The following is a 21116-nucleotide window of genomic DNA, read 5'->3' on the forward strand; positions in this document are numbered from 1 at the left end:
AAAATTTATTTAGTATAATGCTGAATATTATGGACCAATGATGTTAATATTTATTTAAAATTTGTTTATGGCTAGACTAAACTTTCTGCCCTGTTTATTGATAGCACATAGTTCCATCACCTCAAGAGAAATAAGCTGTGCTAGTCTGTGACCAGATGGGGATATTTGCTCTACCCCTCCCACAGGCTCTGTTGTAGCAAAGCTTCTAAGTCAGAGTTCACTATTCCCTACAAATATTTGAGGATAAACTGGAAAAGCATGAAGCAGGTACACAAAGCATGAAGCAGGTACACAAAGAGACTTAGGCAATAATTCTAATGTTGGCTTAAAGTAATTTCACCACTGTTTTGGAACACTGGTCCAGAAACAGAAGTTAGCCCTGAATTAGGAAGCTCACAGTGGATTCATTGTAGTGAATACTGATGTCTGTGTCAGAAGCCCTCTCAAGTCTACAGTTAGTGGAGAGTTAACCAATGCCATTCATGAAGTCCCACATGTGATTCATATCAGTAAAACAGATGCTGATATACAGCCATGTGGACCAAAGGTTCAGATGCTGATTATTTTTAGACTGTAAGTGGAGTCAACACTACAAACCCTGACACAGACACCTCCATTATTAACTAAATATACTAAATTCTCCTTCATTCAAATTTCTTCATATTTTTTGACAGAATTTGAGAGTATAAATCACAACAGTCAGCAAGGTAAGTAAAGGCATGCAAATATGTAATTTACTCACAGAAAAGCAGATGAATCTGAAAATATAGTGTGTTGAATCTGGTTTCTGGCTTGCATTCTTAATGGAGGTGCCAACATTACTAGTCCTGAGTCATCTCTTGGCTTGAGCCACCATTTTCTCTGACTGTGCATATTGCTTGATCTTAACTTCTACCTCTAAATATTATTTTGAAAGATTTGGTTTTTTTTCAACATTGCCAGAAATGTCAACAATATTGAGACTTTTGAAAAATGCATTACTCAGAAATAGCTGATGCCACAGCACATCATTTGCAATGCCCTAATTCACACAAGTGGAAGCAATCATGTGCATGTTTAGGCATGACCAATGTTCTGCTCAATATACTGGTCATTTATAGATTTTCACCAAAGGCACTTTGTAATTGCATGTTTTACTGTGCTTTCCACTATAAAAAAAATAAATTTGTTATGCAACTCTTGAGTGATTAATTGACAAAAGCATCAATGTTTTCAGATGTTTGGCTTTGCTCCAAATCTAAATATGGTATATGAGTGTTATTTTTTAAAAAAATAAGTAGTCCATCTTATGGAGTTTGTGTTTGATGTCAAAATTTACTGCATGTTGGAAAACATATAAAATTGAAAAAAATATTTAATTTCAAGGATTAAAAAATGCTCTAAACATAATCAGTAATGTGTGAACTTCTAAGCTTCTTAGGCAGCTTAATCCACTTAAGGATCTAAATATTTGGTTGCCTACAGGAAACACATTTGGAAATATCAAGGTATCTCAAGTCTACAGAATAGAAAGTCTGTTAAAACAGGGTTTTATTTCTGTATATATGAAATTTCTAAACCAGAAACATTGGAATAACAGCCTTTCTACTTTCTTGTATTTCTTATTCCAGTCCCAGATGGAATCAAATAGTAGTAAGTAGAAAAGATGGACTTACAAGAGAATATTAGTTCAAATTCTCAAAATGAGAAAAGATGTTTCACTAGAAATTTTGAGTGCATTTCAGTCCAATTGTAATACAATGCCATCCAGTCTCTTTACCAAAAATGTTACCAGCTTTGCCAGTAATAAAATAAAGAACTTCTCTTTGCTCTGTAATATTTTGTGATACATTTTGTTTTTCTTGTGATAATATAAACTAGAAAACTTTAGACTGTTGGCATTTCTAAATAAATATCAAAATGAGATAGATTTTCTTGTAGCAGACAAGCAAGTATGTTATATTATTTTGAAGGCTTTTCCACCTTAAGCATGTCTTTGACTGTAGCTAGTGTCATTCTGGTGAAGTGAAAGCAGCAATGATCAAATACTGGCAAGTTACCTTGCAAAGCATGGGTCTGACTGTCTGAGTCAAGATCCAGTTGCTCTTAATTAAAATAATACTTACTGCCCCTAGAGCCAAGTGATTAGGCCTGATCTCAATAGTCATCTCCCTCATGCATTCTTAATATTGCAAAATAACCCATCATAACCTCAGGAACTTGTGAGCCGTAGAGTTAATGAAAGCCAAAACTGATTAAAAGGCAACTACATATTAATTCCCAGTCTAGCTTGAGCTCATGTGCATGGAAATGTCAGCAAACTGACTTCATGTGGCATGAAGTTCCACTTAATATTTGTAATATTAAATATAATACTCTCCACAGAAAAAACATAGCACAGAAGTCTGATCAGAAAGAAGGAAAAGAGACAGAGGCTTATATGCATATGTAGAATTCATAAAGTGTATGTCAAAAATACATTCATTTTACATCATTATCAGCACTGACATGATAGGTAGTTTTGACACCAAAGAAGTAAGAATAAATCTTTGAGTTTTATTTGATATTAGCTGCAAATGGTACAACCACTTATAATCAGTTTGCATGTTTTGACATTATTTAGAAAATGTGGCCAAATATGAACAACCTCAGAAAAAGAAACACCAGATTATGCTGTGAAATCTATAAAGAAAAATCTTATTAAGTATGTGTCAGAATTTGGGAATTATTTCTGAACTTCAGTAGCTAAAGTAGCAACATCCTGAACAGACAGCTCCATAGCTTTCACAGTACTGTGTTTCACAGTGTTACCATGGATTTTCTCTGAAACACTTTTTTTTAACTTATTCCTCTCTTTTAATAAACAAACAAACAAACAAAAAAAAAAAGAAACAGTCATGGAATAAAACATCACCCATGTAAATCAGACATATTCAAAGTTCATTAACAAATTATTAACTATCAATTAATTATCAATTAAATGACAAGTAACCAGCAGAGATTCTCAAGAGCGATAGTGCTGAGTGGAGCGTTCCCTAGTGTTTATCACAAGAATACATCAATTTGACAGTGTCTAGCAGGCAATCAGTAATAGATTTTACATACCATCACCAAAGCACATATAGTGTTCAGAGGAAACAAATAACAGAAAAGAACTGAAAACCAAATTTTCAATATTCTAGAAGTACGTAGCCAAAAAAAAAAAGTTATTATCTCCAGTGAAATACTCCAGGTAACTGAAGCTTCTTGCTATACTTAAAGATAGACAGTAAAGTTTGCACCAAGTCAAAAGTCAAATTCCGCTGACTTGAGAAAACCCATTTGCATCCATGTTTGTTAATTGAGACATCTAATAAATCATAACACATATTCCCACCAAATAACAAGTTAGTAACTACAGGAATACTGACATGTAAGGAGTAGCTGCAATTCAACTTTGCAGGACAGTTTCAAACATCCTTATTAATATGACACAGAAGACTGGACTGTATTTTAGAAAGAGAAATTATTCAGGAAACAACAAATAGCCTTTACATAAACATCAGTCAGATCTGTAATCCTATATGCATGCTCGAAAGCCCACAGTTGAAGCCTGTCTTTTATCACTTAGTTAAGTAACAGGGTATTCCAAAGACAAATACAACAAGGAAATGAGAAAATGAGTAAATATTTACTCACCAGCCTTCTCCTTCTCTGAAATAACTGGCATAGCCTGCAAGAAAGCAAAATGCCACTATTAAAAATAGTAGGGACTAATTAGGGGATACCAGTAATATTAGGGAAACATGAAATCCTGAGGTAAATTTTGTGAGTGTCTAGATGTTATAGAAAAAACTGAGTTCTCACCATGTTAAGCACTCTGGAGAGACACATACAGTTCCCATTTGAGTGTCTTATAATCTGTTGTGAAACTAATTACCATTAGAAAGAACTAGGAGAGATGGGAGGAGATAGAGTTAATAAGGTATTCCTATGATTACATTTTGAAATAATCATCCTTGAACACATGATCACAAAATTCCACTGGGAAATTACTTAATAATTTTGAGGGAGGAAGACAACATCCCTGTGACTGAAGATTAGACTGAAATGCCCCTTCCTTCTTCTTTTGGCTCAAATATTTGCTGATCTATAATATACCAGTTTCTTAGTTTTTATATATATTTTTCAGTGACAAGTAATATAATTGTTTTCATATCGGTTGTAATTGTTTCTGGACTTGGAAAATTTTATGAATCTTCTTTTTTTTTTTATAATGGATGCAAATATATTACGCTTTTCTTTCAGATTAGTGTAGAAGAACAATCTGAGTGTATTTTTCCTGAAAAAATGAGGTTATAAAGTGAATGAACAGTAAAGTGAAAATTATATCAAACATATAAAAGGAATTTTAAAATGTGCATATAGGAGAGAGTCAAGAAAGGCTGGATATTAGGTATGCAATGTATGCAGAACTGCCATGTGAGTTAAGGTATCGATTTCAACTCCTTTTCACATAGCCTAGCCTTTGTTCAGCAGATTTTCCTGTTGGAGATTCAAAGAAAAAAAAAATGGGGGGGAGATGGTCAGAAATAAACAAATCAGCTTCAATCTTGAGATAGAATTTCTCTAAATGGACTTTGAAAATTTAATTTCATTTGATTTGTCCTGTTATATATACAATATTGCTTCATAGAATTTATTGGATAAAATTTCAATAAAAATTCAACAAGAACATGATGTTATAATAATGTTATACATGATGTTGTATGCCTTTTGTGATTCCTTTGTTTCACCTGTACTCTGTCTGGCTAAATGTGTGTTGTTTGAATTTGAGATTCAAAAATATGACGCAATCAGACTAATATTATTCAAACCTGGAAAAGCATTCTTGCTGGAAAAACATTTTCCTTGCATTTTACAAACATATATTTGTTCAGAAGAAGGACCAGTAATGTAGCGAAGTCTGAGGAAACATAGACTGTGGAAAATTAACATGCCAAAGAAGCAACAAAAATCAGAGAGTGACTCAAGATCTTAGTTTCAAAGAAAGAAAAAGTATATAATGTATGAATTTTTATAAAAATTCAATTTAATTTTGAAAATGAGTACGTATTTTTCTACTCTTTCCCAGGCTTAAGTGATTGCAGTAGCTAAGGTAAGTAAGAGAATAAGAAAGAAAAGCTCAGATTTACTATTCACATTAGTCCCAGAAAGAAATTTGTGAAGACAGAACATTGTATAGAGGAGGTGAGAAACAAACAGGATAAAAAAAAACCCCTAATGGCACAAGAAAGAAAGAGAGCATCAAATGTGAATCAAATGGGAGGGTTGGGACAAAAGAAGGAAATATGTGGACAGGTTAACATCACACTTTAACGCTGAGTTTTGTTAGCTAGAAAAGGTATGATGGCTTCCTCCAAGAAAAGCTTGGAGAACACTGAGGTGGTTGAAGATGTGGCAACCAAGAGTGTCTGCACTGAAATCAGAAGCTGTGTCATGCAAAAGAGATAACAGTTTGATGGGGGCAGCCCCTGGAAGGTTTAAAATGCAAAGGCAAGACAAACAGCTCAGGGGAAACAGGTACAGAACTCCATGGGATATGGTAATGACAAATAGAGAAGATAATGTTCTGCTGGCTTTATGACAGACTTGAATGGACTTAGGTCATATTTATAATTGCACTGCAAGTCACTGGCACTGCCTTTGGCCTGAATGAACACTTCCTAAAAAGCTGTCATCATCATACACATCAACATGTAGACTTTTGTTCATATCAGCATATAAGACTTAAATATTGTTAATAATGCCATTGGTCACATCAATTTATTTCCTGGAAATATACAGTATTTATAATTGATGATCATTCAAACATATTGATGTACAATGTAACATGCCTTTTAGTGAATTTGTTAGATGGCAGTCTTCAAGGTTGCTAGGGTTTAGTGGATTTAACACAGGTAAAAAGATGCTGTAGGAAATGCATACAATTATCAAACCTCAGGCCAGATGTGAAAGTCATTCCAAAATTTCTAATTCTGTTTAGTAGGATGAAGAAGCACTCTAAGTTTCAGAAAATTGAAGGGTAGAGTGAGGTCGAGTGCTTTCAAATATCTGTTTTCTAAAGGGTGCAGTGCTTCTGAATTAAGATGTAAAATGAACTAAAAATTGCATCAGAACATTCTTTTGCTGCTCAAATGCTGAAAGAAAGAAGCCTAAATGAACATAGCATCTCTTGAAAATTTAAAATAAAGTAAAACATAAGTAAATCTTGTTGAAAAAGATCTCAGACCTCATATTGTTTAGTTTTTTTTTGTTAATGCAGCTACACACTCTGCTTACATGCTGCCCAGTGGGAAAAGATGATTGATACTTATGAGAAATGCTCTCATCTTCAGTACAGTTTTGAATTCACTGGAGACCTTCCAATGAGTTCCATATGTTCCAAATGAATTGCATTCCCAGGAAGTGATTTAACATTTCTGGCAATGGAGCAATTAAACCGGATTTTCCTGCTTGACCAGATGGGTTCACTGTAACTTCACATTATTTCTCACTCTCCTCACAGAACTGAAGAACTGAACTTACAATTTCTGTATGATCAGATCACATGTGTTTTAGAAAAAAGCAGACACATGCCTTTCAAAGATTTCAACAAACATTTCCCAAAGTCAGGCTCCTTCCTATGTTTCTAATAGTATGTGCTCTCAGCAGCATCAAGAATGAAAAGGAAACAAAAAAAGAGAGAAAAAGAGGAAAAAACTAGACCACTGCTGAAATATATTAAGGTTTTTCTTCCAAATTAGAGGATGGGATTTTTAAATTCTGAAAATCTTATTTGAAATGTTATGTGAAAATTTTGTGTTCATTCTTGATGTATTGAAATTGTGTCACTGAAAATATATTGTGTGTGCAAATATGGCTGTGAAGTGTATGTAAAATGCTATAGAATTATAGAATCATAGAATAGTAGGGTTAGCAGGGATATTTAGAGGTCACCCCTCTGCAATGAGCAGGGGCATCTTGAACAAGATCAGGTTGCTCAGAGTACAGTCCAACCTGACCTTGAATGTTTCCAGGGATGGGGCATCCACCACCTCTCTGGGCAACCTGCTCCAGCATTCCACCATTCTCATTCTGAAACAATTCTTCCTTACATCTAATTTAAATTGACCCTCTTCTCAATATCATTTCCCTGCCAAAAAGTGTACCCTCATCTTTCTTATAAGCCCCCTTTGGGACAGAGCGAGGCCTTCTCTTCTCCATGCTGAACAATCCTGGCCTTTCCTGGCAGGAGAGGTACTCCGTCCCCTCACCATTATCCTGACCCTGGTCTGGGCTTCAGCATGTCCATGTGCTTCCTGTGCTGGAGATCATGGAGCTGGACACAGTGCTCCAGGAGGGGACTCACCAGAGCAGAGGGGAAAAATGCCCTTCTTCACCCTGCTGCCCTTGCTGCTTTGGATGCAGCCCAGGATATGCTTGGCTCATGTCCAGCCTCTCATCCACCAGCATCCTCTAAGTCCTTCTTGGCAGGACTGCTCCTGATCTGTTCATCCCCAGCCTGTGTTTATACCTGGGCTTGTCCCAAGTTCAGGACCTTGCACTTGGGCTTTTGAACCTCCCAGGGACCCAGTGAGTTATCAAGTGTGCTGAGGTCTCTGGATGGGATCCCAGCCCTCAGATTGTCAACAGCACCACTGGGCTTGTTGGTGTCTGCACCCTTGGTGTTGCCTGCTCCCTTGCTGAGGGTGCGCCTGATTCTCCTGTCTGTGCTGTTGATGAAGACATTAAATCATGCTGGTCCCCATATGAACCCCGGAGGGACACTACTTGTCACTGATGTCCACTGGGACATTGGCCACTACCCTCTGGATGCAACCATGCAACAAATTCCTTACCCACCAAACAGTACAACCATCAAATCCATCTATCTGTTAAAGGGTTTACAGAAGCCCAGATAAATGACATCTGTGGCCCTCTCCTTGTCCACTGGTGTAGTCACTGTATTGTGGAAGTCAACTAGATTGGTCAGGAAGAATTTGCCCCTGGGGAAGCCCTGCTGAACATTTTGAACACATGTGGGACATTTTTTTTTAAATTGCTGTTACCTTGAACATATAGATATTATTACCTAATAATACTGGGTTAAATAGCCACGTCCTGTGAGTTTTATTAGATGTTTTGTGGAAAATATGTCTTCCAGCAAAAAAGAAATGGTGAAAATTATGGTAAATCAACACATAAAATAAAAATTTTGCACAAATTAAAAGTTTTGTTTGACCAAAGTAAAATTTTTTTCTGAGCTTTGAAGAATATTTTAGCAGGAAAGAGTATTAAATTTGAAAACAAAGCCCACAGTTTCATAAAGAAACCATTCGTTTTTACCATGAGCAGTTCTTCACTGTGAAATCAGGCAAGAAATAATCCCTCCCCACACTCCAAATTAGACTGCTTCCATTATAGTGCCAGCATTCACATATTTAATCTCTGATCTTGGATTAAAAATTAGTCAATAAATGTGTGCAGTGTCTTGGTCGTGAAAGCAAGAAGCATCACCTGCAAAGAAGAGAGATCGTGTTTGGGGGCAATGGTGAGGGTATGCTGGGCAGCAAGATTGCCATTGTGGAAAGCTGAGACATGCCCAGGCTGACCTGAGCACAGCTTGGCTCTCCCTTAAGTGTAGGTAAAGCTAGACTATTTGTATACTGACTCCAAACCTGCAGAGAAAGCCACTAAAAATAAAATTTAACTAGTTTTGTTTTGGTTCCTTGCACTCACACAACACATACAGCTCTATCATGAATGACTGGCTTGCAAAGGGCTGCACTAGATGGCAAATATTTGTATAAAATGGCAAGTTATTGCAGAGGAGCATGTATCATACTATTTTTGAAATAACTATCCAGTTATATCTATTTATTGTTGTATTCTCTCATAAACACATTGAAATGTGTCTATATTTCAATATTACAAAAAAGATATAGCATCTCTATTCAAAAGTTAATAAATCCACTTTTTTTTTTTTATTACAGGAGATAAAGTGCATTTGGCATTGCGTGAATCACATTCATTTAGTGCCATCCAATTGAGAATGGATATTCTACTAAGTCCTTCTATTGTAAAGGCCTGTCAGCTATTCAGCTTCTATCAGGTATTTGAATAGAAATGCTGGGAAATTTCCTTGCAAATGATTCAATACATCTTCATTTGTAAACATTTCTCTATAATTTTGCATGAGGAGATAATATCTTTTGCTGTCTAGGGTGAAGGGAAAACTCCAGGGCAAAGATTAACACATGGAAACTTGACTAGAAAGACAAAATCCAGCCTTCACAGGTGACACACAATTGCTGACTTCAAGATGTTATAAATATATTACCCCATTTTTGGAATCACTTTTATGTTATTCTCTTCTTGTTCCTGCAATTAAAAGTCATGGTCTAAATTCTCATCTTAATGGATGCTTCTGTTGTAAAAAATAGAGATAGTAAACACTGTGGTTTTCACTGAAATAATTTGCTTCAAGATCAAGTTAATTTCCTAATTTATAAAACTAGAAGCTTTATATTGCAACAGAAGCAGAAAAGAACTCAAAGACTACATAGAAAATGTCATATTTATGCTTAAGAGAGGATCTTTGATTTTAAGACCAGAAACAACTATGTGGATTGAAATATATCTCTGTTGTCTTCTTTCTACTCAACTGATCAAAACAAAAATCTAAATCCTCTAAATGTGGATGCTGCACTGAGCTTCTAACATGAAAGAAAGGAGGTAACATCAACATAATGTACAATTTCAAAGGAAGGATAGTGAACCAAATGACAGAGAGCTCTATTCCAGTAAATAAGAAGTTTATACCTGAAAACTAAGGTCAAAAATGCTCAGAGAGAGAAAAAAATTTAAGTACTATTCAGTTTTACCATTAATCAGAGTATATTCTGTATAATCTGGAGTCCTTAAACAGAATTTTAATTTTCTTTTATTTAGAAGATATGCACCAATTTTCTTAATTTGGATAAATAGTAATTAAAAATTAACTGGTTTTTTTAAAAGAAAAAAATCCATGATCATTCAGATGGTTTGGAACTGGGAAATGCTGCAGTTCATAAGAAGAATTTTCCTCAGTAACATACCTCATTACACCAAAACACTGAATAAGTATCTCTACTGATAAATTCTGATCTGTTGAAATTTTCATGCTAATGAATTAGATTAAGAGAGTAAACATGTAGAAAACTCTTTCAAAAATTCTAATTAAATGGCATTTATTAATTCTAATAAAGTGACATAATATTTTAGTATTCATATTGAACAGAAATCATAGTAATAATATATAAATAACCGAAGAATGATTAGTTCATCATTCAGACTTATTTGCAAAATGTTTTATTAAACTTGCAGTTTTTAAAACTAAGTTTTCAGTTGCCCACATTTTTTTTTCCATTTGGATGAAGAAAGAGGAAATGATAAAACCATTAACTTTCAGGACAGACTAGCTTTAGAAGGGGCATTTAGCAAGTTCTTTCTTTGTGGTTTTTAATTTTGCTGAAAAGTAGAGCGGAAGGTAATTAAAATCCATCCAACAATAAAGCTGCATCAATTATCTCATTTTTAAAAAGAAACTAATGTCACATTCAGATATGTTTGGCTAAGGTTATGACAACACTATGAATTTAATTCTAGTGGAAGTACGAAGCTGTATGCTTGCCTGCGTGTGTTCTCCTCCAGTCTGTTGCATGCCTCTCTACACTTTGTTTTCTGACTAGGTATTTCTGTTTGCTTGAGCCTCTTTATGCCACTCAGGTCATGCACAGAGACCTCTTCTAGTTAGTGCTGGATGGTTGGCAGTTCTCCTTCCATGAGGCAATTGCCAAGAGCCTTCATTTGGGGTGGTCTGATAATTTCCTCTGAATGTCTTCGTCATTCAGCTGGCAGAGTGTGACTTTTGTTGGAATGGAAGCACAAAACAGAGATGCAGGATAACTGTCTTGTGCTCTGTCTGGTGTTATTATACATTTCCCATAGATCAGGGTAAGCTCCCAATGCTCTCAAATCTGCCAGGACCACACGAAGCTGGTTCATATGACAGATAAGACAAAAGCCTGTCTGCAGCTTGTCCAGACCATTAAGTAGAGTTTGGCCATAATAAAGAATTAATTCCTTTCTTTATAGGATGCTAAAGTCTTCACAGCAGCATCTGGAGGTTCCTAAATACCGCAAGAGTTACTGTCACACATTTTGCAAGAAACAATTTTGGTTTTTTCAAATTAGCAATTGCTAGACCTCAGCTTCTTTATATATAAAGACTCAACTTGAAATAAAAGCAGAAGTTTAATTTACGTTTATATTTCCCAGGAGTTCATGAAATAAGGAATTTGATTTTCACTTAAACTACCCTCTACTTTCTGGGGTGGACATAGAATACCTGAAAATGGCATCAGCTAAATTTTAATTCAACATTAAGGAACATTTCTATAGCTTTTGGCAAAAGCAAATCTGTGCTTCCTTCCATTCCCCCAAAACACATGTATCTCTTCCCTAAAAAACCCATGAATGTTAACACCAAAGATGAGATGTGACACACTATGTCTAGAACTGGAGCAGCCCCAAGAGTGCTCATGCTTTTCATCAATCACCAGTTGTTCTATTAAGATTCATTTACACAGAAAGCTTTTTCCCAAGCTCACGCATAACTTTTTGGCTAATATTTATCTTATAAAACCTTTTACAATAACAAACATATCAATAAACCATGCAACACTGGCAAAACTGAACTATTTGGGAACCAGAAGGCATGCAGCTTGATAAGGCAACAGTAAAAGATAATTAGAGTCTCATGTTTCCTATTAATTTCAACATCATGTAATGTCTACAAACGTGGTTTTGTCTTAAAGTCGTGGAGTCTGAGGGATGTTTCTATGTGGCTGACAGGAATCCCAGGTGATATTAATTTTTAATCATCCCCTTATATATAATACTTACAACCTCAGAACACATTTCATGTAAACAAAAAAATTAATTGTATCATGTGATGATAGAAACTAAAATCTGCTACATGATGAATCCAAGTTACAAATCAACTGCGAGCACCTACTTGCAGAAGAAAATGGAATTTAAACCAAGAAAAATTCTACTATTCCTGTCTTTCCTTAGCCACCTCAAAGAAAAAGGAGTCCTTTATCCTTCATCCTGAAAAAAGCAAGTCACTCTTACTAATTTTGAAGGGTGCAGATATGAAAATGAGGATGCTCTCCTAGTGGCTTCAAGTGCCAGAATACATCATAACACCAATGCTGCATCTTCATGAGCTAATTGAAAAACTCTTAGCTGTAGAAACAATCATTTTTGTAAGCAAGAAATCTGTTTCTAATGATCTTTCTGATACTCAGCCCAAGTCCAGTGGTTGATTGATTTCTACATTTTTTGTATTCCACTAATGTTTTTCTCCTGGATTCAGGTATCACTGAGGTTAGCAGCCAGAACTCTTGCAATAATTTCTGGAACATTATGTATGAAGAACCAGTATTTATGCTGGTCAAAGAGACCTCATTGTATTCAGCTTTATGTTCTGCATAAGAAAGTCGGTTGTGGAGCATTGCAGCAGCTGACACCTACTGGGAGGGCAGCAACTATTGAGATTTATGAAGATTGATCCTGTGTGGGTTTGCTCTCTTGAAACTCTGCAGATAATCCTGGCTGCAGACCCCCTTCCCATTTTTAGCTACACCAGGCTATTACAACTGTTTGGAGTTCTCAAACTAAATAAATAAAAAAGCAAGCCCCAAGAAACTAGTTTTTAAAACATGGTATGTATATTTTGGAGTGAATATTGATGCTTACAGTCTCGTGGGCATTCAGTCACCATGATATTACTTTTGTTAGACCAGCTGGGAAAGGATCTAAAGGAGATCCTCCAGGAGGCTCTTGATCTTGAGCTTTATTTCAGGCAGAAAAAATAAATTACTACAAAAGTTACATTTCCTCTATGATGATGAAACCTTTACCTTCTGCAGACCCTCACAGTTCTTTGCTCAGAAGGCTGCATAGTCACAAAAATGTCACACTAATCATGGGATGATAGAGAAAGGAGAGGAGAAGGATGACTGACAGAAACAGTGAGGGGTTTGGGAGCACCAAGGGGGTGTTTCATTAAGGAAAAAAAGTGCATCTAACTTTGCAAGGTAGCAGGGCTGAGCATAAGAAAGTGAGTGTCAAACTAATGAATTTCATTAAGTTGTCATCAACACTGAGAAATGTGATAATTATAATTTTTTTGTTTGTTTGTTCATTAAAGGATGGAAAACCATAGATTAACATAAACCACCTTATTTTCTTTTACAGTGAGAAGAAAAATGACAAGCACTAGAAGCACAAAAGATGACAGTGGCTTTATCTTGGGCAGGAGGTGGAAACATAAAGGAAGCAAATAAAAATTAAAATATGCTACCTGGACCTCATTTACTTATTTTTCCATATTCTCGGAGCCTCAGCTTGTTCATGCTTCAACATGCCCATGCAACAAACATGAGCTTAAAAAATAATCAAATACCACTACTGTCACCTTACTTACTGTCACCTTACTAGTGTATTTCTAGGTCATTCAAGAGAAAAAGAGATGAGATGAAACGAAATGAGTTCTTCTGCTCTTTGCATACCTGGTCTGTTAACCTTTAAACATTTGTCAAGGTTTTGGGTGACAGAGTCAGCAAATCAAAACCACAGTTTTTGGGTGAAAGCAGAAAATTGGCATTTTAGTCCAATTATGAATTTTTGTTTGTTTCTATATAGTTAAATTAAAAAAAAATAAGGAAAAAAGATATTGCTTGTGTAAAAACAACCCAAAGACACACACAAAAAACCCCCCAAAATAATGGAACAAACAAACATGAGTACTTCCTTTTTCTGAAAAGAAATGGGAGCTTTGACTCCAAAAAGGGCCTTTGGAAATGATGTAAAGTAGTTTGTTTAATCCATATATAAAAATGGAAGCTCTAAAAAATACCCCAAGCCCTTGAAAAACCTTTTTAGAAAACACAAGATTCACCAGCACAGCTGTTTGTTTTAAAAACCTAATTCCCTTTCCTATCTTTGAGAAAAAATATCCAATTATAGCCATTTTGATTTTAATACCTAAACTCTGGTCAAACTGAATATCAAATTTCCTCTGCTCAAAGCTCCCAATACCTGGTTCTTCTGGTAGAGTTAATAAACCAGAGAAATATATGTTTTGTCTGCCATATAATTTCCTCATCTGGAAGCACTGCTGCAAGATCACTACTCCAGGTCTGTGATATGACCAACTCCTATTACATGTCTTCAGGGTCTTTTAGCACCTTGTTTAAGTGAGTAATGCCTGAACTAACATTTCCTGGTACATACCTACATGGAAAGACACCAGCACAGGCAGCACACATGTTACTTGCCTTCCATCTCTGCAGTAATTTCATTTCACTCTCAGGTACTATCTGCCAAGGTGGGATCTCTGATGCCATGAAAACACAGAAACCAGGAGAAATACACCTGTGAAGTTTTGCTCAGGCTGCTGACATATTTTAAAAACCTAGGAAGAAGGAGGAGTTTGCAACTGACTGTAGGGGATTCTGGGCTCCATTCAACACCTTAATGATCAGCTCTACGTGCTGCAGGTTAAAGTTAGGATGAGCTTACTGCATGGGTAAGATGGCAGAGTAGTTTTTCCTTTTCTTAGCAGAGTAGTTATTCCTTTTCTTAGAACAAGACTACTGGGGATAGTCATGGTCTGCTATTAAAACATTAATAGTAGTCTGACTAATCTTTTTTGCCATTTACTAATCTTACAAACATCTAATTTTTCTCATCTTTAGAATGTAAATAGTAATGCTTTACCATTAAAAGAAGTGCTTCAGGGCTTTCAAGAGCCTAAAAAATATTCTAATTGTCATGATAGACTTTTCTATGTCTCGTGAATAAAAGTGTAGTATTTTGCAAGATTAACACACAAAAGTTAAATAATCTTATTTTTAAACATATACACCTTCTTCTTACAATTGCTAAGCTTTTCTCTTCTAAATGATCTAGCATGCTTTGTATTTCTGTAGCTTACATTCTGATATCAAAATGGTTTCCCGTGAGAAGTTCCGTATTTTTGTTCAGTTTTTTATGAGATTTTGATTATTAGAATCAATGAGAATTAGACACAGCTCCATACATCACCGTGATGTATAAAAATGATACTGCAATTTTTATCTTATTTAACATGTCTAATAATAATCTATTCAAAGAATGGCCAACTAGAGCTAGTGAAGGATATGCTTTGTCTGAAAAGTCTTATTTTATAAACTCTTTGTACGGGGCACTTAAAAGCTGGAGATGATTCATCACCGCCATTCATTTATCTAACATAAATTATGAACATTTTTGTTTTCTATACATGATGCATTTCTAATTGCATAAAAAAAAGTTGTTACTGATACAGAGCACAGTACAGAGCTGTAGTAAGTGAAGCCCCAAGGTGAGGTAACCTGGCTCATAATCTTCCTGTCTGTTTTGTGCCTATTTCCTTTTTAAAGACACAGTTCTGTGTAGGCATACATGGGCAAGCATAAAAGGTAATGAAAATCTACTCTTAAAATGCAGGATTTCTATAAACATTTTTTCTAATTGCTACATTTACTATGAAGAGAGCCTCCAAAATCCTTCCTTTTCCAGAAGTTCTGAAACTGTTTTTCTTTCAGGATTGCTTTATTTATTTTGTTCTGAATTTTATTTTTGGTTTCTGAGCAAAGAACTATCTCATCAATGTCTGTGTTCCCACGCTATTCCCATGAAAATCTTAGGCTTGCAGACAGATGCACTGCAGATCCTGAGATTACTAAAAGGGTCCAATTCTGTGAAGTGTTGAACATTTTCTGTATTTCCCCAGGATTATGCTTTACTAGTACAGTTTCTTCCTGAATTGTTCCAACTTTCCCAAACTTTGTGTGGCATATTGCAAAAATGTAGTTCACAGTTTCTAAGCTTCCAAAACTTTCCAGAGGGAAACAGCACACAGAAGTCCAAGTACACTTATGGCTTTCATACCAATACCAGTTCCCTGAGGAGAGTTTGAATTATTCTGTATTTTAGTTAAGAGGGACTATTGCGAGCATGAAGCATTTTCTGCCAATGCACTTTTGACTTAATCTTATGTTCACACTCGACTCTTCTAGAACAAATTTTTCACAAGCATTTAAAAATCCTGACCACCACAATAGTGCAAATATCTATAAAAGGCTGCAAATCCCATTTAATCACACAAAAAAAACTTTTTAAAAAGCAGTTAGTCCACTGACCAGTGGAGTAGATTTATGACAAAATAGCTCTATTTCATATAAAAAAGATTTTGTGGAAAGATTTATATGAGTAAGAGAAATATAAAATTTTGTATCCACCCATCCTAATCCCTAGTTTTGCATGTAAATTTAAATTACAGGCTGGTTGCAGGAAGGGTAGATATGTCTTTTAAGAAAAACTATTTCTTTCTTGTGTCTTGGCAGCAAAGTTAGCAGAAACATGGCTTAGTGAAAATAAACTGTCCAACCAACAAACAAAATGACAACACTGTACCACTGTACCACTGTACCATACCCTTGTATGAGTGCCTGTGTTTCGTTGGAAAGAATGGGAGAATGCAATACCCTTGACCACCCATGTACTCTAGACCTTCAAACTCCGTGTTTGTGACTTGAACAAAGTTCAGGAAGGAATGGGCTGTGTGTGCAGCAAGTTGCAAAACTTGCTGTGTCTCTCAAAATGGTAGTATAAAATGGAAGTTTTATTCATAATTCCCTGTTTTTAAAGTAATGTGGTGATAGCCGTGATAAGCTAATCCACAGATAAATTAGATCAAGATTTTTTCAGTCTGCCTTTTTAATGCCTACTTCTCCATTGTTTTGCACTTCTAGTCTAGTCAAAATTTGCACCACTCTGATCACTTTTCATAGTCAAATCCTACTCCCTGACCTCTGGGTTTAACATGATTTAGAAAAGAAAGGAACATCCAGATGTGAGGAACCAACAGGCTAGGGAATATTTAAAGAAACTGCATGTATTCTAACCTGTGAGACTAAAGGAAGTCTACCCAGGCACACTGAAAGAGGTGGCTGATATGATTGCAGGGCAACTAACATCTGTGGAAAATCATGACAGCTCTGAGGTGTTCCTGATGGCTGGGAAAGACACCTATATTCAAAGGAGGCAAAGAAGCAATGACTCTAAGCTTGTAAGCCCACCTTAGACCAGGGAAAGATCATGGAGCAGACCTTGGAATCCATAACCAAAGACATGAATCACAGGAAGGCAATTGGGAGCAATCAACGTCAATTTACTAAGAACAAAATTATCCTCGACCAACCTGATTTATCTTTCAAGATGTAATCGCTGACTACTGTGGACAAGAGAGCAGATAATGTACCTTAACTTCCATAATATTTTCTACAGCATCTGCTAAAGCAGTCTCATTTGAAAACTGGAAGTATGAGCTGGAAGAGCAGACGGTGAAATGGGCTGAAAACTCTCTGGACTAACATAATTCAAAATTGCCAAGCCATTAAAACTGACATCTTAACTAAGGCATCTAGTTCAAAACCAGCTTATCACTTAGAGTTTTTAGAATATGGCAGAACTAATTTGTCTGGGTTCCTAATGGAATCTGAATGCCCTTTTAAGATACAAGACAAAATGTCTGAGAAGAGAATGCCAAACACTGCTGAACATAGAAAACCAGTTCTGCACTCAGCCTGAGGAAAAGACAAAATTCTGGGAAAACTGGAATCAGTGATATTTCAGGGAGTTCCTTAAAATGCAAAGGATTGGGAACCTTTCAAAGCTGATATATCTCCTGCTATGTGCACTGAGTCTTACAAAGTACAAGAATTTCTTGTGAAAACATCAAAGAAATGCATAAATTCTAGTCTGAAGTCCAAGCAGGAAGAAGGTGGTGGCTCAAAGTATACCCTTACAGTTGCTGCAGATGTGACAGATTGTCTTGAAGTATTTTCCACAGACATCAAGAAAACAAATAATGGCAGCAGAAGGAGATGGTGGTGCCATAAGTAGTATAAGAAATTTCTGTGGGTTTCCAAGCGGTCTGAGGAAACTCAATTTGTATTTGTGAGAATGTGACAGTATTTATAAGTGTACATAGTTTCAAAGCTACATTTGAACAGGACTAAACAATCCAAACTTTTAGCTTAGTAAACACCACACAAAGTACCATATGTTTTAACACTGGCTCTCCTGACTGGTATGAGTGTTATGAAATTCCTATTCATATTCCTGAATATTCCTAACATAGCAGTCCTGAAATCCTAGCACTAGAAGCATCTGGTTCTGGAGAAACCGTAACTTGTTCATCTATACGTAGAAACAGCCCTGGTGTACAAACAAATACATTGCAGCAAGTTTCCTGATTTTTTTTTTCTCCTATGCTGAAAATTCCATAGTTAGGTTATTAGGAAGTTGAGACTAAGGAAAATATGTCACAAAAGATTAATTTAGTATTTCATCACTAGAGGGGCACTTCAGGATAGGCTCTATCTTCAACAACTCTGTTCTTTCATATGAAGCTCTAGAAAAGCTTCTGCAGCTGCAGATTTCTGGCTTCCATTAAAAATCAAAATGTTCTGAAAGCAGTTAGATACTGTTCAGACCATCACTGATTAAAAGTACTGAAAGTGCTGAAAATTATTACTTCCTGTTATTCCTATTTCTTTTGCAAGTCAACATACTTATATATTGTAAAATTTAAAGGAGTTCAACAATCTAGTAAGCTTTTCTCCTAGATTTTTCATTTATTTTCTTTCTTTTGAAGAGAGTAGCTAGTCTGACATCTATGTCTTATAGACAATTATCAACCATACATTTCAAAGAAGTAGTCTTCAGGAGACTAAAATATTCAGGAGAGATTCAGGTTGCAGGTAAAATTATTTGTAAGTAAATTAATTTATTAAATTAATTTAAATAATCCAGATAGAAAAAAGAGTCTTTTAGATTTGTTTATTAATTTGATTGGGTACTAAATAGGAGAGTCTTCATACCATTCCTGGGCTTCTCTGGTCTGTATCTTATTTCTGTTTGTAATGAATGCTTCAGAGAAGAATATAGCCAGCCTTTTGTCTTTTGAAAACCCCTGACTAGCCAGGGATAATCATTCTGTTCCAATGCCTAGAGGTGATGAAATAAAGTGTGAGTTTTTATTTTAGTTCTTATTTTCCTGAAAAATTAAAGCAAGGAAATTGCTGACATTCTGAGTCATGAACAAATCTCAGTCTTTTCAGAACCTAAGAAAGAAATTACTGTGGATGGGAACCGTTGAAACAAGAGAGACTTCTGAAATCACGTCACATCTTTCCAAAGACATGGAAAGATGGATCCAATCTTTCCTAGGAAGCAACCTAATTTGTTTAAAAGACTTGAGATGACTCCAATCTGCAACTTTCTCTTGTAAATGGTCTAACAATTAACTGTTCTTTTGCCATTAATGTAATGCAAGGTTAAACTTTTAATTGCATTCTGTAGCAAATGACTCAAATCTTCTTACGCCTTTGCTGGCAAGACTTAAAAGCCAGTCACTCATAGATATCTTTACCACATTCCCACATACAGTTATCAAACCACTTGCTATACTTTGGGCTGATTCCCAAGTGCTTGCCAGGAATGAAAGATATGATATACTATAAAAGCATTTACTTCTGAAGTGACAAAATTGACCTCTATTCCAACTGCTATTATTTATTTATTTTGAATTACCAGTGAATAAATGAACCTTTCCAGGAGTTGTCACTGATCATGATCCCATGTAAAACCCTGAACACAGAACTACCATAGTAATTTTGTTAATTAAAGTTATGAGAAATCAGTGGGAAGCCTTCCTTGACTTTGGCAAGCACTGAACCTTTCCTAGATCACTGAAGACTATCTTCCCATATCTTTTCTGACTTCAAAAGCTAAAGAAATTGATGTTTCTTTGGTCAATTCAATCTCACTTTCATCAGTTGCTTTATTTGCCCTGTCAGTTTTACAAGCTGCTACTGAAATAAAGTTTGAGAACCAATTTTGGTGCCTGGGAACCAATTGAATGTACCCATCAAAGAAGGGTTGTGACATGTCTGTGTCATGTTGTACCTCACGTGAGAAAGAAGCAAACTGTTGAGCCACCATGCTCAGAAAGACTTCTGTCACCTAAGACACAAATCCAACAAGACAAAGCCCATTTCCTACTGCCAGCCATTGAAAGGTGTCATAAAAATTAATTAGCCTTTATAGTGCTTAGTTAGAGGAACTAGGTTAAAAGCAATCTTGTACCTTTTTAAAAAATGCCTACTAACATAATACAGCTTCTGATACCAAAACTACCTGAAAGGTGGCTGTAGCGAGGTGGGGATCAGCCTCTTCTCCCAAATAACAAGCAATGGGGTGGGAGGAAATGGCCTCAAGTTGCACCAAGGGAGGTTTCGATGGAATATAAGGAAAAAGTTTCCACTCTGAAAGCATGGTCAAGCATTGGAACAGGATGCTCATGGAAGTGGTGGAGTTACTACTCCTGTAGGTGTTCAGAAAATATATAGATGTAGTATTTGGGGACATGCTTTAGTGGAGGAACTTCCAGTGTTAGATTAATGGTTGAATCTTAGATGATCAGCCTTAATGATTCCATTATTCTACTTGAAAGTATTTTTCCTTAAGTAATTTAAGATCTTATTACATGGAATTATTTTCTATGTGTTATACAAACTTTAGTGTGAACAACTTGCCTATTACCTATAAATGAAATTGCTCAAATATTTTAAAATTTCTTTATTTAATCCAAAATAAAATAGGCAGTGAAGCAGGAGTCCTACAACGAAATGTCTCTCTCATTTGGATGAATTCCTCCTGCAGGTAAGGAACACAGCTCTCTAGCACAATGGGATAAGTATAGTTTTAATGAACAGCTGATGGGGCCTAGACTTGGAAGAGTCCCAGTCAGAACTGGAAACATTTTCCTCAGATGCTGCCTTTTCATGGAAGGACAGCTGCACTATTTGGGAAAATCTTATTTAGCTGAGAGAGAGTAAATTCCAGAGTATCTAGAAACTGACAGAGCAGAAGTGTTTGTTGAAGAGGTGGAAATGAAATGCTCGGTAAACACCAGA

The 21116-nt window shown here is 35.9% G+C and overlaps 1 protein-coding gene across 1 annotated transcript in view; it reads right to left on the reverse strand.

Annotated features, from left to right (window-relative positions):
- Positions 1–21116, reverse strand: part of DLC1 (DLC1 Rho GTPase activating protein) — a 200499-nt gene that overhangs the window by 123536 nt on the left and 55847 nt on the right. Inside the window, exon 4 of the mRNA XM_062492811.1 lies at positions 3658–3691. Within this exon, the coding sequence (XP_062348795.1) occupies positions 3658–3691 (34 nt within the window). The remainder of the gene's footprint in view (positions 1–3657; positions 3692–21116) is intronic.

Source organism: Cinclus cinclus, chromosome 5 (assembly GCF_963662255.1).
Source record: "Cinclus cinclus chromosome 5, bCinCin1.1, whole genome shotgun sequence".
Taxonomy (NCBI): domain Eukaryota; kingdom Metazoa; phylum Chordata; class Aves; order Passeriformes; family Cinclidae; genus Cinclus; species Cinclus cinclus.